Source organism: Chiloscyllium punctatum, chromosome 8 (genome assembly GCF_047496795.1).
Source record: "Chiloscyllium punctatum isolate Juve2018m chromosome 8, sChiPun1.3, whole genome shotgun sequence".
In the NCBI taxonomy this organism is placed as follows: domain Eukaryota; kingdom Metazoa; phylum Chordata; class Chondrichthyes; order Orectolobiformes; family Hemiscylliidae; genus Chiloscyllium; species Chiloscyllium punctatum.
The window spans coordinates 85,409,573-85,437,454 of record NC_092746.1 but is presented as its reverse complement, the minus strand read 5'-3'; the positions used below and the strand labels follow the sequence as shown (position 1 = coordinate 85,437,454).

General features: G+C 41.6%; 1 protein-coding gene across 4 annotated transcripts in view; it reads left to right on the top strand.

The window, feature by feature from the left end:
• The window catches only part of LOC140480713 (rho GTPase-activating protein 21-like), a 232,140-nt gene that overhangs the window by 138,256 nt on the left and 66,002 nt on the right, over window positions 1-27,882 (top strand). For all 4 annotated transcript variants that reach the window (XM_072575976.1, XM_072575977.1, XM_072575979.1 and 1 more), the window contains 2 exons: window positions 7,613-7,691; window positions 11,183-11,237. In XM_072575976.1, coding sequence (XP_072432077.1) covers window positions 7,613-7,691; window positions 11,183-11,237 — 134 coding nt within the window. The remainder of the gene's footprint in view (window positions 1-7,612; window positions 7,692-11,182; window positions 11,238-27,882) is intronic.

The window sequence follows — 27,882 nt, the reverse complement described above, 5'->3', positions numbered from 1 at the left end:
ACATTTATCAATCGTATGTCCATATATTTAGCTGAGGCGTCAGCAGAGCCCAAATGACTGTGTGGGCCCCCTGTTCTTCTTTAGGCAGGCAGATGTTACACGGTGGTCTTTCCCCACCGCACCTTGGTGGCAGCTGCCCCAAGCTTCAGCACGTAGTCCTGGACCTTGGAATGTGCCAGTCTGCAACACTCAGTCGGGGTCAATTCCTTCAGCTGGAAAATCAACAGGTTTTGGACCGCCCAGAGAGCGTCCTTCACAGAGTTGATGATCCTCCAGGCACAGTTGATGTTCTTCTCTGTGTATGGCCCAGGGAACACACTGTAGAGCACAAAATCCTGCGTCACGGCGCTGCTCAGGGCGAACCTTGACAAACACCACTGCATTCCTCTCCAGACTTCTTCGTAGGCATGTTCCAGAAGGAGGTGTGTGACAGTCTCGTTCCCCCCGCAGCCACTTCAAGGCAGCGTGCGGTGCGACTGAGTCCGGACGTGCATAAAGGATCTCACAAGCAGAGCCCTTCTCACCACCAGCCAAGCCATGTCTTGGTGCTTGTTGGAAAGTTCTGGCGATGAGGCATCCTGCCAAATGGCTTTGACAGTCTAACCACTCAATAGGATCCGCCCTCTCCTTTTCCCGAAGGGTCTCAAGGGCACTACGTGCTGACCACTTCCTGATGAACTTGTGGTCAAAGGTGTTTTTCTTCATAAACCTCTCCATGAAGGACAGGTGGTACGGAACGGTCCAACTACTCTGAGCGTTCCACGGCAGCGAGGCCAGGCCCATCCTTCGCAACACCGGGGATAGGTAGAACCTCAGTATGTAGTGACACTTGGTGTTTGTGTACCGGGGATCCACGCACAGCCTGATGCAGCCACACACAAAGGTGGCCATCAGGGTGAGGGTGGCATTGGGTGTATTTTTTCCCCTGTTGCCCAAATCTTTATACATTGAGTCCCTTCGGACCCGGTCCATCTTTGATCTCCATATAAATTAGAAGATGGCCCGGGTGACTGCAGTGGCACAGGTTCTGGGAATAGACCAGACCTGTGCCACATATAACAGCAGTGACAGTGCCTCACACCTGATGACCAGGTTTTTTCCCGCGATGGAGACCGAATGTAGCTACCATATACCCAATTTCTGCCTCACTTTGCTGATACGTTTCTCCCAAGACTTGGCGCACGCCCCCCCCCCGAACTAAGTACCCAACACCTGGTGGTCGGTCCTGACAGTGAAGGGGATCGCGGATTGGTCGGCCCAGTTCCCGAAGAGCATGGCCTCGCTCTTGCCTCTGTTTACCTTGGCCCCCGAGGCCCATTCGAACTGGTCACATATGCACAGGACTCTATGCACGGACAGCAGATCTGAGCAGAAAACGGCGACATGATCCATGTACAGGGAGGCCTTAACCTGCAGGCCCATGCTGCCAGGAATAGAATCCCCTCTCATGCTCGCATCCTTCCTGATGGACTCGGCAAATGGCTCCATGCAGCGCACAAACAAGGCAGGAGAGAGGGCAGCCCTGCCTGACTCCAAATCTGACTGGGAAGCTATCTGATTCCCACCCATTGATTGAGACTGCGCTGACACTGTGTTGGTGTAGAGCAGTCTGATCCAGTTGCAGATTCCCTCCCCAAAGCCCATTTTGGAGAGAACATCTCTCATATACCTGTGTGATATCCTGTCAAAGGCTTTTTCCTGGTCCAGGCTGATGAGGCAGGTGTCCACCCCTCTGTCCTGCACGTAGGTGATCGTATCCATGAGGTGTGTGAGACTCTCAGTGATCTACCTGACCCGGTTGGCGATTACCTTTGATAAAATTTTGTAGTCCACATTCAGTAGTGAGATTGGTCTCCAATTTGAATTCCTCCCTCTCCCCCTTCCACTTGTAGATGAGGGTGATGATGCCTTTCCTCATGGATTCACGCGTGCTACCTGCCAGAAGCATACTGACATACACCTCCAGCAGGTCCTAGCCAGTCAAGTCCCACAGAGCAGAATAGAGCTCGACCGGTAAGCCGTCGTTTCTGGGAGTTTTATCCTTTTGGAAGGACTCTAGGGCCTTGGTCAGCTCATCCAGAGATACCGGCTGGTCCACCCTCTCCCATGTTCTGTCGTCTAAGACCTCCGTGGTAGAGGACAGGACCAACTGGGAGGCCGCGCTGTCGATTGGCTTCGCGTCATACAGACTGGCATGGAAGGATTTGCTGATCCTCATGACATTAGCCTGAGATGACGATATTGAGCCATCTTCTTCCTTCGGGCTGCTGAGCACGGAGCTCTCTTTGTGCACCTTCTGGAAGAAGAAAGGTGAGCACGTCACGTCCTGCTCCACCGAGCGGACCCTGGACTGGAAGGTTATGTTGAAGGCCTCCAAGACAAAGAGCGAGGCTTGCTGGCCCTTCACCTCCTTGTGGTCCTCTGTGACATCGACCCCCATCGTCTGCAGCAGGAGCAGGTTCTGCATACACTCCTGGAGCTGGGACAGTTTACCCCGCCTCTCCTTCCTGTGAAAATGAGGAATAGAAATGGCAAGATTAGGGAACCATGGATAACAGGTGAAATTGTGAAGCTAGCTAAGAGGAAAAAAGGATGCATGCATAAGATTTGGTGACTGAAGACAGATGAAGCTTTGGAAGAATAAAAGGAACATAGGATCAATCTGAAATGAGGAATTAAGAGCGCTAAAAGTGATCATGAGATATCCTTAGCGAGCAGGGTTAAGGAAAACCCCAAAACCTTTTATTTATATGTAAGGAGCATGAGGGTAACTAGGGAAAGGATTGACCCACTCAAGGACAAAGGAGGAAAGATCTGCGTGGAGTCAGAGAAAATGGGTGAGATTCTTAATGAGTACTTTGCATCGGCATTCACTGAGGAGAGGGACATGGCGGATATTGAGGTGAGGGATAGATCTTTGATTACTCTAGGTCAAGTTGACATAAGGAGGGAGGAAGTGTTGGGTATTCTAAAAGGCATTAAGGTGGACAAGTCCCCAGGTCTGGATGGGATCTATCCCAGGTTACTGAGGGAAGCGAGAGAGAAAATAGCTGGGGCTATAACAGATATCTTCGCAGCATCCTTGAACATAGGGGAGATCCCGGAGGACTGGAGAATTGTTAAAGTTGTCCCCTTGTTTAAGAAAGGTAGCAGGGGTACTCCAAGTAATTGCAAACCTGTGAGCCTGATGTCAGTAGTAGGGGAGGTGAGGGATAGGATCTATTCCCATTTGGAAGAAAATGGGCTGATCGTTTTTTTTTGCAGGGAAGGTCATGTCTTATAAACCTGATAGAATTCTTTTGAAGAAGTGACCGTTGAGGGAAGAGATGTAGATATCATATACATGTACTTTCAGTAAGGCGTTTGATGAGGTTCCCCATGGTAGGCTGATGAAGGTGAAGTTGCATGTGTTCCAGCTAGAAGGATAGAGAACTGATTGAGCAACAGGAGACAGTAATAGTAGAAAGGAGTTTTTCACTGTGACCAGTGGTGTTCCACAGGGATCTGTACTGGGACCACTGTTGTTTGTGATATACATAAGTGATTTGGAGGAAGGTGTAGGTTGCCTCATTAGCAAGTTTGCAGATGACACTAAGATTGGAGTAGCAGATAGTGAAGGGGACAGTCAGAGGATAGAGTAGAATATAAATTGGAGAATTGGGCAGAGAAATGGCAAGTGGAGTTCAATTCGGACAAATGCAGTGCAATACATTTTGGAAGATCCAATTCAAAAGTGAACTATACAGTAAATGGAAAATTCCTGGGGAAAATTGATGAACAGAGGGATCTGGGTGTTCAGGTCCATTGTTCCCTGAAGATGGCAATGCACGTCAGTAGAGTGTTCAAGAAGGCATACAGCGTGCTTTGCTTCATTGGACTAGGTATTGAGTACAAGTATTGGCGGATCATGTTACGGTTTTATAGGAGCTTGGTTTGACCACATTTGGAATACTGCATGCAGTTCTGGTCGCCACATTACCAAAAGGATGTGGATGCTTTGGAGAGGGTGCAAGGAGATTCACCAGGACATTGCCTGATATGGAGGGTGCTAGCTGTGAGGAGAGGTTGAGTAGATTAGGATTATTTTCATGAGAAAGACAGAGGTTGGTGGGGGGAACCTGATTGAGGCCTACAAAATCATGAAAGGTGTCGACAGGGTGGATAGCAAGAAGCTTTTTCCCCCAGAGTGGAGGATTCAGTTACTAGGGGTCACAAGTTCAAAGTGAGAGGGGGAGGGTTTGGGGGGATAAGTGTGGAAAGTTCTTCACGCAGTATGTGGTGGATACCTGGAACATGTTGCCAGCGGGAGTGGTAGAGGCGGGAACCATAGTGCCATTTCAGATGTATCTAGACAGATACATGAATGGGTAGGGAGCAAACGGATACAGATCCTCCAGAAAATAGGTGGCAGGTTGAGATAGAGGATCTGGGTTAGTGCAGGCTTGGAGGGCCTAAAGGCCTGTTCCTGTCCTGTAATTTTCTTTGCTCTTTGATGCCCAAGTAGTCAGTTGAGGTGAGTGAGAAGGCTGTCTGCCAGTAAGTTTAAGGAAAAATTGTTTATTTAAATTAACATTTAAATTATTCATTTACAGTATAAAGTACACTAGTGATGTGCATACCCCATATTACATTTCTATTACTTAGTGTGTGTTTTTACATTGAACATGTGGATCTCTTGATTATCTGGAATATTTGATCAACTGGCACACTCCTGCTCCCACAGGTGCTGTTAATAGGATATCTACTGTATCTCTTTCCCTGTACATTGAATTTAACCAAGGTAATTTAACTTAGTTGAAGGTTGTGAAACCTATGTTTGACTCTTAATTTATATTTAAATTGAAAAAGACTCACCAGAATTTACATTTGGCCCTAATTCACTGTTGATTTGAACTGCAGGTCACTTGGACATAGTCTCCTGACCATGCGTTAGTCTCCTTATTTTGAGGAGGGATGTTCTGTCTGTGGAGAGTGTGCAACAAAGGTTTACCAGACTGATTCCTGGGAAGGCAGGACTGACGTAAGAAGAGATACTGGATTGTTTAGGACTATATCCATTGAAGTTTAGAAAAATTAGGCGAGGTTTCATAGAAACCTGTAAAATTCTAACAGGACTAGACAAAGTAAATGTAGAAAGAATGTTCCTGATGACTTGGGAGTCAGAACCAAGGGTTACAGTCTAAGGACAAGGGTAGGCCATTTAGCCATTTGAGATGAGAAATATCTTCACCCAGGGAGTGGTGTGTCTGTGGAATTCTCTGCCAAAACATTTGATTGAGGCCAAAACATTTAATGCTTTCAAGAAGTAATTAGATATTTTTTTAGGGCTAGAGAAATAAAGGGTTATGGGGAGAAAGCAGAAACAGAGTTCTGAGCTGGATGATCAATTTCGATAATATTGAATGGTGAAAGACAATCGAAGGGCTGAATAGCTTAATCCTCCTATTTTCTACATTACTATACGCTTTAACTGATTACAGAGGAACCTCAATTATCCAGCATTCAGTTATCAGAATTTTGGGTTGTCCGAACAAGATCGTAAGGCCCCGATGCTTGGCGAAACTGTGTTATACCCATTTGGTTATCTGAACAAAATACTTGCTGCCCTTGTTGCTTGGATAAATAAGGTTCCTCTGTACTTGGACTCAGAAGTAGAATTCATCAGTCTCCTTGACATTTAGCAGTCCTCCATTAAACTTAAAGCCACACATTAGGAAAGCATTAATTTCTTAGACACTGAAATTGACAATAAATGCATAAATAAAATAATTGATGCACACTTCTGCACAGAATCATCATCCTTCTACAATCTGGCTGAAGTTAATGTGTTTCCATTGTAATAGTACAGTGCCAGAAGATTTTAAACACGTTGCAGGCTTACTTTCTACACATCTCATGCAACCCTGTTCCTCACCACCATCAGCCCTCCATTTACTAGGAGCTTCCTTCTGTTTCAAGGAAAATGTTCTCCCAAATGCAGCAGACAAAACTCCCTGAAGACAGTATACTCAGCTCAGGTAAAAGGTTTTCCAACCTTGGCTTTTACAACAATTGCTCCTTGGCAAAACTCTTTCCCAATTCACTCACTTGGGTACTTTCTTACAAACCGTTCTAATCGTAGGGTTGCACTTTCTTGCAATTGCTGCTGATAGGTTGGCTGAACAAAAGACATCTATGTATTAGTTGGAGGAGAGATCCCTCAGTGAATCTCCCTTCTACTTATGGAGACTTTTCTCAGGATGCCCCCTTGATTTGAATTTTCTCAAGTATTTTCAGTGCGTTCAGATCTGCCTGCTGTCATGTGTTTTCAGCCATGGTATGATGGATCATTTGATAACCTCTCATTTCCATCCACATGTTGGACCCATAACAGCTTCTGAGTAACATCTATGACTGCTGACTATATTCATTGGAGCTATTGCTCCTCCACACTGACCAGATGACTGTGGACAAAAAAAAATTTTTTTTAATCAATTTTTAAGGATTACATTGTCCTAACTGTATTAGACTTGCTCTATTTCCAAGTCTTGAGATTGGCATCGCCTACCTTAGCTGGTGGTTTGACCAATTGCTGAATATTGCAGGGCCTCCAATTGACCCAACTGTATGTAAGCCACCCTGCCTGGCTTTTGGAGTCCTGACCTTTTTATATGCCAGGAATTATTAAAACTGTAGTGGTGTGATTGAAGCATACTGTACTGGGTCCAGACTTGGACTGGCTCTGGAATCCAGCTCCCATCTCCTCCACAAATCCAGTGCCATGTCCATAACATCAGGTTAACAGTAAAGATTGTTAAAGCAAACCATTCAACTTAGCTAGTGAATCTGTCAAAGCATTTATCCACCAATTGAGCAAAAGCTCTAATCTTGTTTGATAGTATTCTTGTCAAGTACTTTGGAGTGTTTAGTTGCATTAACAGTGCTACGTAAATGCAAGTTATTGTCACAAAATTTGCAAGTTGTTTTCCTATCCCTTATGAACGAAAAGAAAGTTGAAAGGTATAAGAACAGACTTATATGAAGAATAAACACCAGCATGAACTATTGAATCAAATGGCCTATTTTCATGCAGTACCCCACAATATTTGGATCTAAAAATGTCAATTGTATTAACTATTAGTATTAGTTATCCTGGACCCCAGTCTAATGTTCTTGGAAATTGCATTTAAATTTCACATTGGGAAATAGTGGTTTTTAAATTCAGTAAAAATGTAGAAGTAAAAGTTAGCTTAATGGCATCTATGATTGGCAAAACTCTTGTTACATACCCATGCAGTTCCTTGAGGGAAGGAGCTTCATGTGACTTCAGACCCATAGACATTTGGTTGAATCTTAGGTCAATGAAGGTTGATCAATAAATGCTGGTCGAGCTTTGCTGCCAGAAATGTTGACATCACCTGAAAAAATAAAATAACCTGCTAGGTAAAACATAATTCTATCCATAGTGTTTGAAAATCAATGCAATAATTATTCAAACTGTTTTCACATTGGAGCTTATTATCTTCTAAGCAGTTATTGAGGCTGATTTCAAAAATTATGATTTGTTATAGTTTCTGGTGTTTTCATAATTGCATCAAATATTTGACTGATATTCTTACTTTCTGTAAACCAGGTGATCGGATTGTCAAAGTAAACGGGGAAAGTATTATTGGGAAGACATATTCCCAAGTTATAGCCTTGATTCAAGACAGGTAGGAATGGTGTTTATTTTTGTAATTCAACATGTTTATCTCCATTGATAAAGCAGAAATCTCTAAAAAGATGTAATGTTCTACAGCTGTTGATACTACTGCTATCAAATGAGCATGCATCAGGGCCAGGTGTGTGTGTGCTGGCAGCCACAGTGCAGATCAAGTGCGCAAGTGCAACTGGTTCTGATGTCTTCCCAGTTGGTGACAAGAGTTGATATTTTTGTCAACAATTATGTTTAAACAGACCACCTGTAGGATTTTAATATTGCATTAAAGAGACAAATTGTCAGTTGACAACAAGTACGAATGTAGATGCTATTTTCTTCAATTGCTCTTTCTTTTGAAATGTCCTAATGAGTGCAAGATAAACAGCGTCAACAAAATATCCTTTTTCAACATTACCCAAGTTCTTTACAGCCTAACGACTATTGGGTTTAAGAATATGATTTTATATTGAACTAGATTTAGTCCTTTAACTGTATAATAGTAGCAGCAACTTATTCTATGCTTGGTGCAGCTGAACAGTTGGAGAGGCATGAAAGTCTGTTCTAATAATAAAGACTATTTTCTGTAGGAGTTGACTAATGTTATTTCTGCCAATGTGCATAAACTTCACAGCCTTCAAAATGCTCGTAAATGATGTTCTGATGTCTTCAGTCATAATATGTGAGAAACAAATTAGTGTTATTTCATAGCAATCTGAAATATGATTATCGCCATATTTTTGTAATGTATTAAAGTAAATGTGGTGTCTCTTCAAAGTTTGCAACAAGGTATGTTCTGAGTGGGTTAATGTCATAGATTGCATTAAGCTCCAACCCATGTAGTGGTGCCATACTGACTTGGATGGGGAAGTTCAGTCACATAGGTTGTCGCAGAATGAAGACCTATTTCCAAGGTCTCATCGAGTCATACAGCATGGAAACAGACCCTTTTAATCCAACTCCTCTGCTCTGACCAGACCTTCTTCTGACCTGCCCTAGTCCCATTTGGTCCATACCCTCTAAACTTTTCCTATTCATATACCTTGTAAATGTTGCAATTATGATTAGATTAGATTTCCTACAGTGTGGAAATAGGTCCTTCGGGCCAACAGGTCCACACTGACCCTTGAAGAGCAACTCACCCGGACCCATTCCTGTACGTTCACCCCTGACTAATGTACCTACCACTACCGGCAATTTAGCAAGGCCAAATCACCTGACCTGCACTTCTTTGGACTGTGGGAGGAAACCGGAGCACCCGGAGGAAACCCACGCAGACACTGGGAGAATGTGCAAATTCCACACAGACAGTTGCCCGCGGCGGGAATTGAACCCGGGTCCCTGGCGCTGTGAGGCAACAGTGCTAACCACTGAGCCACCGTGCTGCCCATCTCTGTCAGAACGTTCCACATAGGTACCACACTCTACATGGAAAATGTTACCCTTCAGGTCCTTCTTTAAATCTTTTCCCTTTCACCTTAAACCTATGCCCTATAGATTAAGGCTCCTCCACCTGAGGGAAAAGACTTGGCTATTCGACCTATCCATGCCCTTCATGATTTTATAAATCTCTATAAGGTCACCGCTCAGCCTGCGATGTTCCAAGGGATAAAGCCCCAGCCTAACAGCCTCTCCCTATAACTCAAACCTGCCAGTCCTGATAATATCCTTGCAAATCTTTTTTGCACCCCTCAAACTTAACAGCCCTCTTCCTGTAGAAGGGTGAACAGAATTCCTGATGAAGAGCTTATGCTTGAGGCATCGATTGTCTTGCTCCTGAGATGCTGCCTGGCTGGCTGTGCTTTTCAGCACCCCACTTTTTGATAGAACTCCCTTCTTGTCGAAGGGTGAACAGAATTGTATGCAATATTCTAAAAGTGGCCTCACCAATGTCCTGTACAGCCACAACATGACGTCCCAACTTCTTAAACTCTGTGCTGACCAATAAAGGCAAGCATACCAAATGTCACCTTCACCACCATGTATACCTTTTGACTCCACTTTCAAGGAACATTGCTGTTTTATTACTAATGTAATTCTCTATCATGCAATAAATGCATCTTCTTTAAGACTAGAGTCTCTTATTCAGACTCGCGTCTTTGCGATTTCATTGCCCAAAGTATTCTAGAGTGAAAGAAGATCTCAAAATATTATGAACGTTAAAAAATTAAAGTATAACTTTTGTTTACCTCAAACTTTTCTTTTTGGTATAATGTAACCTGACTTGAAAATGGCTTCCATTTTTGCCCTCCATGGCAGAGGAAACCACGTGCTTTGTATCTAACTAGAAATGCTTAATATTTATTTTTTAATCCTAGGTCCTTTTCATCTTAGAAGTAAATTGATATTTTACAGCATCACTCTTTATAATTTTATACTAGAACATCTTTTTAGAACTTTGAAAGCTTGGATTACACATTATAAACTTAAACAATGTTGTCATTGTTTCCAAACCTTGAAAAACATGCAGCAAATAATTGGACCCCTTCGATCTCTAACAACTAAAGAATCCAAATCTACATTTTGGCAGCAAATCAAAAGCAAAGTATTGTGAATGCTACAGATATGACATTTTAAAATAAAAGCTCTTCAGATGTGGAAGTATCTGTGGAGAGAGAAATAAAGTTAATGTTTTGAGTCCAGTGTGATTTTTCTTAGAAATTGAGAGTTTATGCATTTGGGGTGAGTTGTATTTGGGGAAGTCCAATGAGGCCAGGGAATACATAATAAATGATTAGAATACCAGGAAGTGTAGAGCAACAGAGACCTTGGAGTCCATGTCCACAGATACTCATGCAGATGGCTGGATGGATAGATAAGGTGTTGAAGAAGGCAAATGTAATGCTTGCCTTCATTATCTGAAGCTTAGCATACAGGATCAAAAAGGCTCCAATGAAACTATATAAGACATTAGTTAAGCCATAGATGGAGGTTTGTTAATTTTATGAAAGATTTGATAAGCTGGGGCTGATTCCTTTGAAACAGAGGAGGCCAAGGGAAAATCTGATCAACATATACAACATTGACACTAACTGGCATGGATAGTAAGCCCCTCTCCCTTTGGTTTAGCACTGCCTCAGTATCAGTCGAGATTGCATTCATATCTCTGGAAAGGACATGAACCCATGGTACTTGAATTCAAAGCAGGTATGTGATACCCATTCAAATGTGATGCCCATTGAGATGTGACTGACCCCAATTAATGCCTTCATGTAGCTTTGTGATAGTTGCCTTAACTGTTTACTTCATGCTTCCATGACTAAGAGAGGAAATCATGGTTGAATGAGCATAAATGAATGAAAACTGTGTTTGTGTTCCTTCCCTTCCCTCAAAGTAGGACATTTACTTCTGAAAGGGCTCCATTTAGCAACCCAGATGGGGAATGCCAGTTGAGAAGTTGGAAACAGAGACCTAGAATTAAATATCCACAAGCTCATCTATTACGCTGCTTAACATTGACAGACAGAAGTAATGAATACAACAGTGTATCCTGTTTTTCTTTTACAGTGATTCTGTGTTGGAGCTTTGTGTTATGCCAAAAGATGAAGACATCCTGCAGCTAGTAAGTTTACTGTTTAATTTGTTGCTCGCAAGCTGGATTTAATTGAGTTTAAATTACATTGTTTTACAGATTTCAGAATTAGCAGATTATTCAGATTTTTGGTCTCAACTGAGTTATTCCCAAACTCCAGTTTAACTTCAATATTCATCTTTAGCTTTTTTATTATCTTTATTTGAACATCCAGAGTCCAGCTTTATATTTCAATTATAGTAAAATGGAACTGGTGCTTTATTCAAAATGCTGTGCACAAAAAATAGTTTCTGGTGTTTCCTTTATCTGTGTCCTTTATCATCTCAAAATGTCTTGTGAATAATGGGGAATTAGGAGAAATTGGGACTGGAGTAGATTTTCCTCTAGCTTGCTTCTTGCTGACTAAGAGCACCCTGATAAATCTGTTTTCGGCTCTAGTGGTTGGATTTTCCATAATACTGAGAACCAGCAACAAATGTTTTCATTGGAGTGGAAGTAAGCCATTTATCCTTTCAGTCTGTTCTGCTATTCACTCATATCCTGGCTTGACCTGTACCCTAATTGAAAATACCTATCTTTTGAATCTTTGAATTTTGTTGTTAAAATTGACTGATTAAGAATTAGTTGTTGGCTGTAAAGAATTGCAGATTTCAATCAGCCTTTTTGTGTGCAGAAGTGTTTCGTTGTTCATCCCCAAAAAGTTTAGATATGATGTTGCGACTATGCACTATTGTCTTGAACTCTCCAATCAACAGAATTAGCTTATTTATATCTGCTGCCTTTGTTGTACAGACTTCGATCAAATTGTCCTTTAAACTTCTAAATTCCAGGAAATGAGATTTTTACATAATTCTGGTAAATTGACTTTGCACTGCATCCAAGACCAACTTACTTTTCCTGAGGTGCTCTGTGTCGTCTAACCATGGCTGCGTATTGCTGAGACATCTTTTACCTCATATTTTAGTCCACCAACCAGAAAGGCCAGAATTCCATAGCTATAGTTTTGCCCAGTCATCTTGATTTATTAATTGTATCATTGTAATTTTGAACCCATTGTAATTTTGAACCCATTTACACTGTTTCCAGCGGCACCTTTTTTTATTCTTGTCAACCTTTGAGATGTGATTTTTCCATCTCGTTCGAGCTTCTAATAATTACACTGAATAGTTTATGCCCAATGCATGTTAGACATCAAGTCACCGAGAACCATTCCTTAACCCTATTTTCTAGCTCTTGCTAAGTATCATTTCCATTTCCTAATTGATCATTTGCTTTCATTTCGATGAGGTTTAGCTTTAATGAGCTGTTTCTTATGAGATACTTCATCAAATACCACCCATGGATATTCCTTGATTCCTCCCTTTAGTCACTTCTTTATTAGGGATGATCTACCTTTTACAAACCTGTCCTGACACCGATTTTTAAAGTGTTCAGTCAACCTATTCTTAATTAAAGACTTTAGTAATTTTCAAACAGTACATAAGGCTAACTGGTTTCTAGTTCACTGGTTATACTGCATCAGCTTGTGTACATCAGAGTGAGATGTGCTGTCTTCCATTCCAAAGATCAGTTGCCAAATTATAAGTTTGGAATCTTCAAAACTTTTCTTCGAAACTTTAGTTCGAAAAGCATTTTGTCCGTAGGGAAGAGTTTCTGTTTAATACTATTATTTTCTTTTGACATTGTTGATTTAGGTATCTTAATTTTGTTGAGTGTGTGTCTCTGATTCAATATTAATTGCCTTGGGTTGATGCAAAGTAATTATTCAACATATCTGCCATTTCTTGATTTTGGTATATGACATCACTGTTATCACTATTTTCAAGGAGTTCACTTTCCTCCCAAGTACTTTTGTTGTTTTTAATGTAATTGTAACAAAAAATGTTGATTCTGACACCCCATATTCTCTTGTAGATTTTTTTTTACCCGTTTTGTCACCCTTTGTGGATCCTCCCTTTCGCTAGGATCTGTTTTTATGCTCTGTTGTTTAGTTTTAAGTTGCTTTATCTCTTCAGTTATCTATCAATGGTTTTGAGGAGTAGATGAGTAGAACTCTTGCCCCTTTGAGATATTGTCCAATTTTATGTACAGGTCATTCTGGTATAATGTATGTTTTGTCAACGTGAATTGGCTATAATGCGATTGATGAATTGTGGACATTGTTTGGATAACGCAAATGTTCTACTGAATGGGTATAGTGATTTCCTGTGGTGGTTTTTGATGGAGCAAGATTGCAGAGGAATGTCATGTTATAGCACAAAACCTTCACTCTTGAACACCTCCAATTGAATTGCCCAAATGCCAGTTATATTTTGAAATCCTAACCTTTTACATCTGCTTTACTTGGTAGTTTGTTACAAATATATCGGAATTTGTAGTATAGAAGCCAAGACTTCTGAGACTAAAATTCCTGAACCCAAGCAATAGTTTAAAATTTCCCATCTTGTATCTTCAGCTGTCTGGTTTCTGCCATTCTTGTTCCTTTTTTAAAAACAAAATGTAGAGTTTCTGCTGAATCCTTCTTTGTTGTTTTGATTTTTTTCTTGGATTCATAGACTCAAAAATAAGTCTGTTACCCTTTCCCTTTTGTTTTCTTCTTTGTATCTCCAAAGCAAGGCCATCTTGACGTTGAATACTTCAAATATGCTGTGCTCTGTATGAGTTCACAGGGACTTTCATTTGTTTGCTTATATACAACCTCTACAGAGGTTGTAGAGTCATAGTCCTAGAATCCCTACAGTGTGGAAGCAATCCATTTGGCCCATTTGAGCCGACATCAACCCTCTGAAGAGCACCCCACCCAGAACCACTTACATCTCTGTAACCCTGCGTTTCTCATGGCTAATCCACAAATCCTACTAATCCCTGCACACCATTGGGCGATATAGCATGGTCAATCCACCTAACCTGCACATCTTTGGACTGTAGGAGGCACCCAGAGGTAACCCACGCAGATGTGGGAAAAAACGCAGACAGTCACCTGTGAGGTAGCAGTGCTTACCACTGAGCCACCGTGCAGCACAAAAATATTAGATTAGATTACTTAAAGTGTGGAAACAGGCCTTCAGCCCAACAAGTCCACACCAACCCTCCGAAGAGCAACCCACCCAGACCCATTCCCCAACATTTACCCCTTCACCTAACACTACAGGCAATTTAGCATGGCCAATTCACCTAACCTGCACATTTTTGGACTGTGGGAGGAAGCCAGAGCACCCAGAGGAAACCCATGCAGACATGGGGAGAATGTGCAAACTCCATACAGGCAGTTGCCTGAGGCGGGAATTGAACCCGGGTCTCTGGCGCTGTGAGGCAGCAGTGCTAACCACTGTGCCACCATGCCGCCCAGATCCTTCAGTCCAACCAATCCATGCCAAACATAATCCCAAACTATTCTCACTTGCCTGCCCCTGGCCCATATCCCTCAACCTTTCCTATTTATTTACTGATCTAAGTATCTTTTAAACGTTGTAACTGTGCCTGCATCTCCCACTTCCTCAGGAAGTTATTTCCACACACAAACCACACTGTGTAAAATATTTGCCCCTCATGTCTTTTTAAAATCTTCCTCTCACTTTAAAAATTTGCCCCCAGTCATCAAATTCCCCATCCTAGGGAAAAGACACTTCCCATTAACCCGATCTATACCTCTATAAAGTCAACTCTCAACCTCCTATGCTTCAGTGAAAAAAAACTCCCAGCTTATCCAGCCTTTCTTTAAACTCAAACCTTCCATACCCATCAACATCCTAGTAAATCTCTTCTGAACCTTCTCTATCTTAATATCCTTTCTGTAACTGGTTGATCAGAACTGATCACTTCATCAGAAGAGGCCTCACCAATGCCCTGTACAACCTCATCATGACTTCCCATCTCCTACACTCAAAGGACTGAGCAATGAAGGCAAGTGTGCTTATGCCTTTTTAACTGCCTTGTCTAAACATGATGTAAACTTCAAAGATTTAAGTACCTGAACCCCGAGGTCCCTCTGTTCTATAACCGAAGGGCCCCCATTAATTTTAAAAGTCCTGTTCCTGTTTGTTGTACCAAAATGCAATACCTTGCATTTATCCAGTTATCTTCAGTGAGTTCTTTTTTCAAAATCGCTGTTGAATAATGTACTGATGAATTTACTGTATTCTTCATGATTGCCATCAAGTCATCTTCCGTAATGTAATCTATAATTTGTAACTCATTTTTTGTCCATCTCCCTATCTCTTCTCCCCCAAAAACAAAAACACCTTGGTATAATTGAACACCTTCCTGCTCCTATCTCCCATACCCCTCTTCCTATCTAAATCCAATCGGTATTTAGAGTCATAGAGTCATAGAGTCATAGAGTCATGGAGATGTACAGTATAGAAACAGACCCTTTGGTCCAACTCGTCCATGCCGACCAGATATCCCAACCCAATCTAGTCCCACCTGCCAGCACCCGGCCCATATCCCTCCAAACCCTTCCTATTCATATACCCATCCAAATGCCTTTTAAATGTTGCAATTGTACCAGACTCTACCATTTCCTCTGGCAGCTCATTCTACATGTACCACCCTCTGTGTGAAAAAGTTGCCCCTTAGGTCTCTTTTATATCTTTCCTATCTCACCCTAAACCTATGCCCTCTAGTTCTGGTCTCCCCGACCCCAGGGATAAGACTTTGTCTATTTATTCTTTCCATGCCCCTCATGATTTTGTAAACATCTATAAGGTCACCCCTCAGCCTCCGATGCTCCAGGGAAAATAGCCCCAGCCTGTTCAGCCTCTCCCTGTAGTTCAAATCCTCCAACCCTAGCGACATCCTTGTAAATCTTTTCTGAACCCTTTCAAGTTTCACAACATTGTTTCGATAAGAAGGAGACCAGAATTGCATGCAATATTCCAACAGTGGTGTAATGTATCTATTGTTTCCTGTTTTCTATTTCTCTCTTTCATACCTTTACACAAAAAAAAATTGGTTATTTCCAAATCACTGAATTCTTCCAGAAACTAAGGAATTTTGCAAGGTTGTAACCAATTGACTCAACTGTATCTGCGCTCATTTCTGTTAAAACTCTAGGATATAGACCAGCTGGTCCTTGGGACTTTTTAGCCTTTAGGTCTGCTAATTTTGTTTGGCATTGTTTGCCTGGTGATGGTAATTGCTATCTCCCGTTCTCCTCTTGAATTTCAAGCATCGTTGGGAAATTTTATAATTCTGGTATGGTAACCACAGACTCAAAATACCTGTTTAACACCTCCACTATTATTAATTGTTTACTATTATTAATTTCCCCAGACTCGCTCTGAGAATCAACACTAGTTTTAATTGCTAATTTCCTATTCACCTACTTGTGGAAACTCCTATTGTCTGTTTTTATATTGAGTTGGCTTAGTCTCCTCTTATTTTCTCCCCTTTTTAGTCATCTTATACTCGTTCTTAAAATCTGTCTATTTATCTGACCTAGCGACTAATCCTTTCTGATAAGTACAATATTTCTTACGATTTGACATTATCCCTTGTTTAGCCAGGCATGATGCATCCTTTTCGAAGAATCATTCTTTTTTGCTGGAATGAATCTTTGTGGGAAGTTATAAAATATTAAGTCTGCATTTCTGCTGTCCTAATATTTCTGTTTTTCAGTTCACTTGCTCTGCCTTGTAATTGCCTTTATTCATGTTTAAAATATTAGTCTTAGACTTACACCACCTCCCTTCACACTGGATATGAAATTTGATTATGGTCATTTTAAATGTCACTTAAAGACTCCTTTAGCATGAGTTTATTGATTTGTCTGATTGCCTCGCTAGCAAGTTTAGAATAGCCTGCTTGGCTCTAGAGAATGTATTGTTATAAGAGTTTGCCCCAGACACACTTGATGAAATCTCTGTCCATCCCATACCTTCAGAACAACATCGTTGTGGTACTTTATCAAAATGATTGCTGTGCCCTTATTCATGGTCTTTCATTCATATGGAATTTTCAGATAAGCCTTCCATCTCCCAAAACCCTCTTTGATGTCCTTATTAATTCATGTTTCTTTGGTTGCTCGATTATTTTCCTTGTCTTGATACTTTCCACGTTAGATGGCAATGTTATGGATTTATTTCTGTATAAATTTGTATTGCATTTGTCTTTTTTGATATGTGAGGCTATAGTTCTTCAGTTAAGCCCAATAAATACTTATGAGGATGAGTGTTATTTTATCAATCAATTCTTAATGGGTAATTTTGAGAGAAGTCGCAAGCTTCTTATTATATAATCTTCCTGTTTATGTGAATTCATTGAGTGTTATATAGACATAATACAGCCATAAGATGTTCAAATAATGTACTCCTCATACGATGGTCACTAGAACCTTTGAATGAATTTACATCTTGATCCAGTTCAATGTCCGCTTTTTAAATATGCAAATTGTGATATAATATGGGAGTGAGAAAATAAATTTGAGACAAATAAGGAATAACAGTATGATTTCAGTATATAGATGCTAAAGTTTGTAAATTAATAGAAACCTTGAGGCTCAAATGCAATTTTGTGACAGTGCAAGCACAGCTAAAGTCATAGTAAAGAACTGGAGCATTTTGAGTTTGAGAAGTAGAGGAATGCAACACAAGACCAAAGAAGTAATCATAAATTTGAACATAGTGACATTCATTTAGGTGCCCTATTATAGAAAGGGTGTCAAAATAAGAGAATATCTCAAAAGTATACCTGGAGTAAGAAGACCAAAACACACTGCAGTAATTCAAGTGCAATCTCATGAATGCGCAGTACAGATTTAACAACAAGAATTTCTTGAAATTTATTCCACTTTTTCGCAATAGATGCAAGTGTTCAATTTGCCTTCTAAATAACTTATGGTCTCTGCATATTATGAGGAGACCCAAATCTCCCTTCATTTGAGTCTACCGACCAAATTCACACTTCCTATATTATAATGGAATCTAGCAAATTGTTGCTAAGTTACTTAAATCTTTATCCCCTTGCACACTTTTGTTTTCCTCAAACTTAGCTTTTCTACCTACTGTTGTATTGTCAGTAAATATGGTAACAATATAGAGTGCTCTTTTTAAAAAGACAATAATATAGTTTGTAAATAGTTCAGGACCCAGCTGAGCTAAAATTATCCATTTATCTCCACTTTGTTTTCTGTTGGTTTGTCATTCCTCCAGTTACGCTCATTATCGAGCATACTATGGCCTCTTGTGCAGTATCCTCCCTGATTATTACGTCCTCAAAATGCTGTAGTATTTTCTTTGCATAAAACCGTGTTGGTGCTGCTGGATTTTTATCATTTTCTCTATTCATCTTGCTACTTCCTCCTTCATGCATTTCAGCATTTTGGAACTGGAGCGACACGATGGCTCAGTGGTTAGCAATGCTGCCTCACAGTGCCAGGGACCCGGGTTCGAGTCCCACCTCATGTGACTGTGTGGAGTTTGCACATTCTCCCCATGTCTGCGTGGGTTTCCTCCGGGTGCCCCGGTTTCCTCCCACAATCCAAAGATGTGCAGGTCAGCTGAATTGGCCCATAGTGTTAGGTATATCAACCAGGGGTAAATGTAGGGTAGGATTAGGGGAATGAGTCTGGGTGGGTTACTCTTCGGAGAGTCAGTGTGGACTTGTTGGGCAGAATGGCCTGTTTCCATACTGTAGGGAATTAATCTAGTCTAATTTTTCCAATGATGGAAAGGAGACCATGTGGTTATAGTTTCTTGATTTCTGCCCCTTCTCCTTTCTTAAATTGAAGTGTAACATTTACATTTTCCCAATCAGCTGAGACCTTTACAGAATCTAGGGAATTTTGGAAGATTATAATCAATTAGTTTTCTGTGCAAACACCTTGTTTAAGACCTTGAGTTGCAGGCCAATGTTTCCAGGGCACATGGCATTTTTTAGCCTGCTAGCTTTCCTAGTACATTTTCCTCTAGTGATTAAATATTTAAAGTTTTTTTCTTTCCATTGCCTCTTGAATTTCTACAATGCTGGAGATACCTTTTGTTCTTTCTACCATGAAGATGTATATAAAATACTTGCTCAGTATGTCTGCTATTTTCTTGTTTTCCATTATGAATTCATCAGTCTCATCCTTTTAGGGGACCAAGATTTAATTTTTAGCTACTCTTTCTTTGTATATGCATGTAGAAACTTAGGCTGCTTTTATTTTTTTTTTGCAAGTTTACTAATTTTAATTTTACTTTAAGACATCCTTTACTGTTTTCTAAAGACTTCCAGATATTCTACAATATTTGCAGTATTGTAATTTTTAAAAAAATTTGTTTTCATCCTTAACTTCCTTAGTTGCCTCAGTGTTTCCATTTTAGAATCGGAGCCTCCAAAGTGCAAAATAAAGGCCATTTGGCTCATCGAATCTGCACCAACCCTCCTCAAACTCTGTATTTACCATGGCTACACCCTCCTTTCAAAATGGGATGCATATTCATTGAACATTATTAAATAAATCCTTAATTATCTGGCACCTATTATTTACCCATCTTGCGTTAGCCTCATTACCCAGTGAGTGCATTGTAGCAAGCTCAATCTTCTGTAATTTTATTTATTTATTTGGTATTACAGAATTTGAGTACTGTTGAATAAGGACAGATTTTTGTCAAAACGTTTCAGTGCAACTGCCTTTGCACTCAGGACAATTTGCAAGAAATACCAATGTAAAGGAATAGCAATATTTTATATTGAGCTCTTTCAGCACAGCTGGAACTTTGACATTTACCTGGTGATATGGAAAATTAGATTTGAAAGATGCTGTGTCAAAGGTTATTATGGAAAATAATAATTCATGGTATATGGGGTAACACTTTAGTATGGATAAAAGATTGGCTGGCTGGCAGAAAACAGTGTATGCAGAAGGATCCTTGTCTGATTTCCAGTATATGTCAAGTGGAGTCCTGCAGGAGTTTACTGCGCCTCACTGTTTTACAATTAATGTCAATAACGTAAATGAGGGCAATAAAAATATGACAGCTAAATTCGCAGATGATACACAAGTAGGAATGTATATTGTGAAAATCTGAGTTGACAGACATGTACAGAGGAATCCCGATTATCTGAACGAGATGGGCGGGCAGTATTTCGTTTGGATAATCTATTATTCGGTTAGTTAGAATCATAGAGATGTACAGCATGGAAACAGACCTTTGGTCCAACTCGTCCATGCCGATCAGACATCCCAACCCACTCTAGTCTCACCTGCCAGCACCTGGCCCATATCCCGCCAAAACCCTTCTTCTTCATATACTCATCCAGATGCCTTCTAAATGCTGCAATTGTACCAGCCGCCTCCACTTCCGCTGGTAGCCCATTCCATACACGTAACAACCTCTGAGTGGAAAACGTTGCCCCTTAGGTCTCTTTTATATCTTTCCCCTCTCACCCTAAACCTATGCCCTCTAGTTCTGGACTCCCCCACCCCAGGGAATAGACTTTGTCTATTTATCTTATCCATGCACCTCATAATTTTGTAAACCTCTGTAAGGTCATCCCTCAGCCTCAAACACTCCAGGGAAAATAGCCCTGGCCTATTCAACCTCTCCCTACAGCTCAAATCCTCCAAACCTGGCAACATCCTTGTAAATGTTTTCTGAACCCTTTCAAGTTTCACAACATCTTTCCAATAGGAAGGAGACTAGAATTGCACACCATATTCCAACAGTGGCCTAACCAATGTCCTGTACAGCCGCAAAATGACCTCCCAACTCCTGTACTCAATACTCTGACCAATAAAGGAAAGCTTACCAAATGCCGCCTTCACTATCCTATCTACCTGCGACTCTACTTTCAAGGAGCTATGAATTTGGACTCCAAGGTCTTTTTGTTCAGCAACACTCCCTGGGACCTTATCATTAAGTGTATACGTCCTGCTCAGATTTGCTTTCCCAAAATGCAGCACCTCACGTTTATCTGAATTAAACTCCATCTGCCACTTCTCAGCCCACTGCCCCATCTGATCAAGATCCTGTTGTAATCGGAGGTAACAGTCTTCACTGTCCACTACACCTCCAATTTTGGTGTCATCTGCAAACTTACTAACTGTACCTCTTCTGCTCACATCCAAATCATTTATATAAATGATGAAAAGTAGTGGACCCAACACCAATTCTTGTGGCACTCCACTGGTTTCCGGCCTCCATTCTGAAAAACAGCCTCCACCAGCACCCTCTGTCTTCTACCTTTTTGAGCCAGTTCTGTATCCATGTGGCTAGTTCTCCTTGTATTCCATGAGATCTAATCTTGCTGTCCAGTCTCCCGTGAACCTTGTCAAATGCCTTACTGAAATCCATATAGATCACATCACATCTACTGCTGTGCCCTCATCAATCCTCTTTGTTACTTCTTCAAAAAACTCAATCAAGTTTGAGAGACATGATTTCCCACGCACAAAGCCATGTTGACTATCCCTAATCAGTCCTTGCCTTTCCAAATACATGTACATCCTGTCCCTCAGGATTCCCTCCAACAACTTGGCCACCACCGATGTCAGGCTCACTGGTCTGTAGTTCCCTGGCTTGTCCTTACCACCTTTGTTAAACAGTGGCACCACGTTAGCCAACCTCCAATCTTCTGGCACATCACCTGTGACTATCGATGATGCAAATATCTCAGTAAGAGGCCCCGCAAACACTTCCGTAGCTTCCCACAGAGTTCTAGGATACGCCTGATCAGATCCTGGGGGTTTATCGACTTTTATGCATTTCAAGACATCCAGCCCTTCATTCACTGTTATATGGACATTTTTCAACATGTAACCATCTATTTCCCTACATTCTATATCTTCCATGTCCTTTTCCACAGGAAATACTGATGCAAGATACTCGTTTATTATCTGCCCCATTTTCTGTGGCTCCACACAAAGGCCGCTTTGCTGATCTTTGAGGGGCCCTGTTCTCTCATTTGTTACCCAAAGCTTTATCGTGTCCCTTTTTTGCCCTCCTGATTTCTCTCTTAAGTATACTCCTACTGCCTTTATAGTCTTCTAAGGATTCACTCAATCTATCCTGTTTTTACCTTTTTCTTAACCAAACCCTCAATTTTTTAAATCATCCAGCATTCCCTATACCTACCAGCCTTTCCTTTCTCCCTATCAGGAATATACTTTCTCTGGACTCTCGTTATCACATTTCAGAAGGCTTCCCATTTTCCAGCTGTCCCTTTTACCTGCGAACATCTGCCCCCAATCAGCTTTCGAAAGTTCTTGCCTAATACCATCAAAATTGGCCTTCCTCCAATTTAGAACTTCAACTTTTAGATCTGGTCTATCCTTTTCCATCACTATTTTAAAACTAATGGAATTATGGTCGCTGGCCCCAAAGTGCTCCCCCACTGACACCTCAGTCACCTGCCCTGCCTTATTTCCCAAGAGTAGGTCAAGTTTTGCACCTTCTCTAGTAGGTACATCCACATACTGAATCAAAAAATTTTCTTGTGTACACTTAACAAATTCCTCTCCATCGAAACCCTTTAACACTATGGCAGTCCCAGTCTATATTTGGAAAGTTAAAATCCCCTACCATAACCACCCTGTTATTCTTACAGATAACTGAGATCTCCTTACAATTTTTTTCTCAATTTCTGTCTTGACTATTAGGGGATCTATAATACAATCCCAATAAGGTGATCATCCCTTTCTTATTTCTCAGTTCTACCCAAATAACTTCCCTGGATGTATTTCCAGGAATATCCTCCCTCCTTACAGCTGTAATGCTATCCCTAATCAAAAATGCCACTCCCCCTCCTCTCTTGCCTCCCTTGCTGTCCTTCCTGTAGCATTTGTATCTTGGAACATTTAAGCTGCCAGTCTTGTTCATCCCTGAGACCCGTTTCTGTAAGTGCAATGATATCTCAGTTCCATGTTCTTAACGATGCCCTGAGTTCATCTGCCTTCCCTGTTAGGCCTCTTCAATTGAAATAAATGCAGTTTAACCTATCAGTCCCACCTTGTTTCTCTGCTTTGTCCCTGCCTGCCCTGACTGTTAGACTTCCCTTTGTTCTCAACTGTACCAGTCTCAGATTGAAATCGTTCCCCACTATCTCCCTTGGTCCCCCCCTCCCCACCTTACTAGTTTAAATCCTCCCGAGCAGCTCTAACAAATCTCCCTGCCAGTATATTAGTCCCCTTCTAGTTTAGATGCAATCTGTCCTGGTACAGGTCACTTCTACCCCAAACAGCTTCCAATGATCCAAAAATGTGATTCCTTCCCCCATATACCAGATCCTCAGCCATGCATTCATCTCCTGTATCCTCCTATTCCTGCCCTCACTAGCTCATAGTACCAGGAGTAATCCAGATATTAATGCTCTCGAGGACTTTTTAAATTCCTGCCCAACTCTCTGTAATCTCCCTTCATAATCTCAACCTTTTCTCTTCCTAAGTTGTTGATTCAATGCCTTTCCTCTGGGACTCGGAGTTTTCTGTTAAGTCCGCTCCCTATTCAGGAGATGAGGCAGCAGCACACTGCAGCTATGAACCTGCACTCCAAGGTCTCTTTGTTCAGCAACACTCCCTAGGCATTACCATTAAGTGTATAAGTCCTGCTAAGATTTGCTTTCTCAAAATGCAGCACCTCACATTCATCTGAATTAAACTCCATCTGCCACTTCTCAGCCCATTGGCCCATCTGGTCCAGATCCTGTTGTAGTCTGAGGTAACCCTCTTCGCAGTCCACAATATCTCCAATTTTGGTGTCATCTGCAAACTTACTAACTGTACCTCTTATGCTCGCATCCAAATCATTTATGTAAATGACAAAAAGTAGAGGACCCAGCACCGATCCTTGTCGCACTCCACTGATCACAGACCTCCAGTCTGAAAAACAACCCCCCCACCACCACTTTTGAGCCGGCTCTGTATCCAAATGGCGAGTTATCCCTGTATTCCATGAGATCTAACCTTGCTAATCAGTCGCCCATGGGGAGCCTTGTCAAATGCCTTACTGAAGTCCATATAGATCACATCTACTGCTCTGCCCTCATCAATCCTCTTTATTACTACTTCAAAAAACTCAATCAAGTTTGTGAGACATGATTTCCCACACACAAAACCATGTTGACTATCCCTAATCAGTCTTTGCCTTTCCAAATGCATGTCCATCTTGTCCCTCAGGATTCCCTCCAACAACTTGCCCACCACTGAGGTCAAGCTCACTGGTCTATAGTTCCCTGGCTTGTCTTTACTGCCCTTCTTAAACACTGGCACCATGTTTGCCAACCTCCAATCTTCTGGCACCTCATCTGTGACTATCCATGATACAAATATCTCAGCAAGAGGCCCAGCAATCACTTCTCTAGCTTCCTACAGAGTTCTCGGTTAGACCTGATCAGGTCCTGGGGATTTATCCACCTTTACCCATTTCAAGGCATCCAGCACTTCCTCCTCTGTAATCTGGACATTTTGCAAGATGTCACCATCTATTTCTCTACAGTCTATATCTTCCATATCCTTTTCCACAGTAAATACTGATACAAAATACTCATTTAGTATCTCCCCCATTTTCTGTGGCTCCACACAAAGGCTGTCTTGCTGATCTTTGAGGGGCCCTATTCTTTCCCTCGTTACCCTTTTGTCCTTAATATGTTTGTAAAAACCCTTTGGATTCCCCTTAATTCTATTTGCCAAAGCTATCTCATGTCCCCATTTTGCCCTCCTGATTTCCCTCGTAAGTATACTCCTACTGCCTTTATACTCTTCTAAGGATTCACTCGATCTATCCTGTCTCTCCCTGACATATGCTTCCTTCTTTTTCTTAACCAAATCCTCAATTTCTTTAGTCATCCAGCATTCCCTAAACCTACCAGCCTTCCCTTTCACCCTGACAGGAATATACTTTCTCTGGATTCTTGTTATCTCATTTCTGAAGGCTTCCCATTTTCCAGCCATGCCTTTACCTGCGAACAGCTTTCGAAGGTTGTTGCCTAATACCGTCAAAATTGGCCTTTCTCCAATTTAGAACTTCAGCTTTTAGATCTGGTCTATCCTTTTCCATCACAATTTTAAAACAAATAGAATTATGGTCGCTGGCCCCAAAGTGTTCCCCCACTGTCACCTCAGTCACCTGCACTGCCTTATTTCCCAAGGCCTATTTTCTCTGGTCTTTAGAAGAATGTGGATGAGGGTAGAGCAGTGGATGTAGTGTACATGGATTTTAGTAAGGCATTTGATAAGGTTCCCCATGGTAGGCTTATGCGGAAAGTCAGGAGGCATGGGATAGAGGGAAATTTGGCCAATTGGATAGAAAACTGGCTAACCGGTCGAAGTCAGAGAGTGGTAGTAGATGGTAAATATTCAGCATGGAGTCCAGTTACAAGTGGAGTTCCGCAGGGATCAGTTCTGGGTCCTCTGCTGTTTGTAATTTTTATTAATGACTTAGATGAGGGAGTCGAAGGGTGGGTCAGTAAATTTGCAGATGATACAAAGATAGGTGGAGTTGTGGACAGTGAGGAGGGCTGTTGTCGGCTGCAGAGGGACTTAGATATGATGCAGAGCTGGGCTGAGGAGTGGCAGATGGAGTTCAACCCTGCCAAGTGTGAAGTTGTCCATTTTGGAAGAACAAATAAGAATGCGGAATACAGGGTTAATGGTAGGGTTCTTGGTCAGGTGGAGGAACAGAGGGATCTTGGGGTCTATGTACATAGATCTTTGAAGGTTGCCACTCAGGTGGATAGAGTTTGTAAGAAGGCCTATGGAGTATTATCGTTCATTAGCAGAGGGATTGAATTCAAGAGTCGTGAGGTGATGTTGCAGCTGTACAGGACTTTGGTTAGGCCACATTTGGAGTACTGTGTGCAGTTCTGGTCGCCTCACTTTAGGAAAGATGTGGAAGCTTTGGAGAGGGTGCAGAGAAGATTTACCAGGATGTTGCCTGGAATGGAGAGTAGGTCGTACGAGGATAGGTTGAGAGTTCTCGGCCTTTTCTCGTTGGAACGGCGAAGGATGAGGGGTGACTTGATAGAGGTTTATAAGATGATCAGAGGAATAGATAGAGTAGACAGTCAGAAACTTTTTCCCCGGGTACAACAGAGTGTTACAAGGGGACATAAATTTAAGGTGAAGGGTGGAAGGTATAGGGGAGATGTCAGGGGTGGGTTCTTCACCCAGAGAGTGGTGGGGGCATGGAATGCGCTGCCCGTGGGAGTGGTGGAGTCAGATTCATTGGCGACCTTTAAGCGGCATTTGGATAGGTACATGGATGGGTGCTTAATCTAGGATAGAAGTTCGGCACAACATCGTGGGCCGAAGGGCCTGTTCTGTGCTGTATTGTTCTATGTTCTATGAAAGGAGGTCTAATCGAGGTATGTAAGGATACATAACATCAACTAGACAAGGTAATTTTAGAAAGGATGTTCCTGTAAGTGGGACAATCTAGAACAAGAGATCATCATTTTAGGATAAGAGATAGCAGGTTTTAATCCTTTTTCTCAAAGCATCGTGAATCTACAGAATTCACTACCCCAGAGTATGGTAGATGCTGGGACATTGAATAAATTTAAGGAGATTGAAAATTTTTAATTCCAAATGGGATGAAGGGTTATGGAGGGTGGGCAGGAAAATGGAGTTGAAGCAGAGACTATGACCAGTCATGATCAGATCCAAAGGTAGAGCATGCTCAACGAGCTGAATCGCCTATTCCTGCTTCTAGTTCTTATGTTCGTATCTCATAACTTTGCTTTTTTTTTTCATGGATACTGCTGTACATTTTCATTTTATTTATTGCTGTACAATATCTGAGAGCCTGCTTATAGACCAGTGAGCCTGACATCGGTGATGCGCAAATTGTTGGAGGGAATCCTGAGGGATGTAAGTGTCTGGAAAGGCTAGGACTGATTAGGGATAGTTAACACGGGAAATCATGTTTCATTAATTTGGTTGAGTTTTTAGAGGATTGATGAAGGTAGAGTGGTGGAAGTGATCTATGTGGATTTCAGTAAGGCGCTCGCACGGTCCCTCATGATAGACTGGTTAGCAAGGTTTGATCACATGGAATACCAGGAGAACTAGCCATTTGGATACAGAACTGGCTTGAAGGTAGAAGACACGGAGTGGTGATGGAGGGTTGCTTTCGGACTGAAGGACTGTAACCAGTGGTGTGCCCAAGGATAAGTGCTCAGTCCACTGCTTTTTGTCATTTATGTAAATGACTTGGATGTGAACTTAGGAGGTATAGTTAGCAATTTTGCAGATGACCCCAAAATTGGTAATGTAGTGGACAGCAAAGAAGGTTAGCGAGTTTTGAGAAGACTTGTAGCTCAGGTTGAGGTTCTGGATGTAGGTTTGCTCACTGAGCTGGAAGGTACATTTTCAGATGTTTTGTCTCCATACTAGGTAAAATCTTCAGTGAGCTCCAGGATGAAGCATTGTTGGTGTTTCCTGCTTGCTATTCATCTGGGTTTCCTTGGGTTGGTGACATCATTTCCTGTTCTTTTTCTCAAAGGGTGGTAAATGGGATCAAGTCAATGTGTTTGTTGATAGAGTTCTAGTTGGAGCCTTTCTAGGAATTCTCATGCATGTTTAGTGCAACCCTAGCTGCTCCCCCCTACATCAAAGTCATTTTGGAAATAGCTGCCAGACTACTCCGATCCCTTGGCATCATGGTAGTCCACAAACCCACCGGTACACTAAAACAGCAGCTAATGAACTTGAAAGACCCCGTACAGATAACAAGCAAAACTAATGTCATTTACAAAA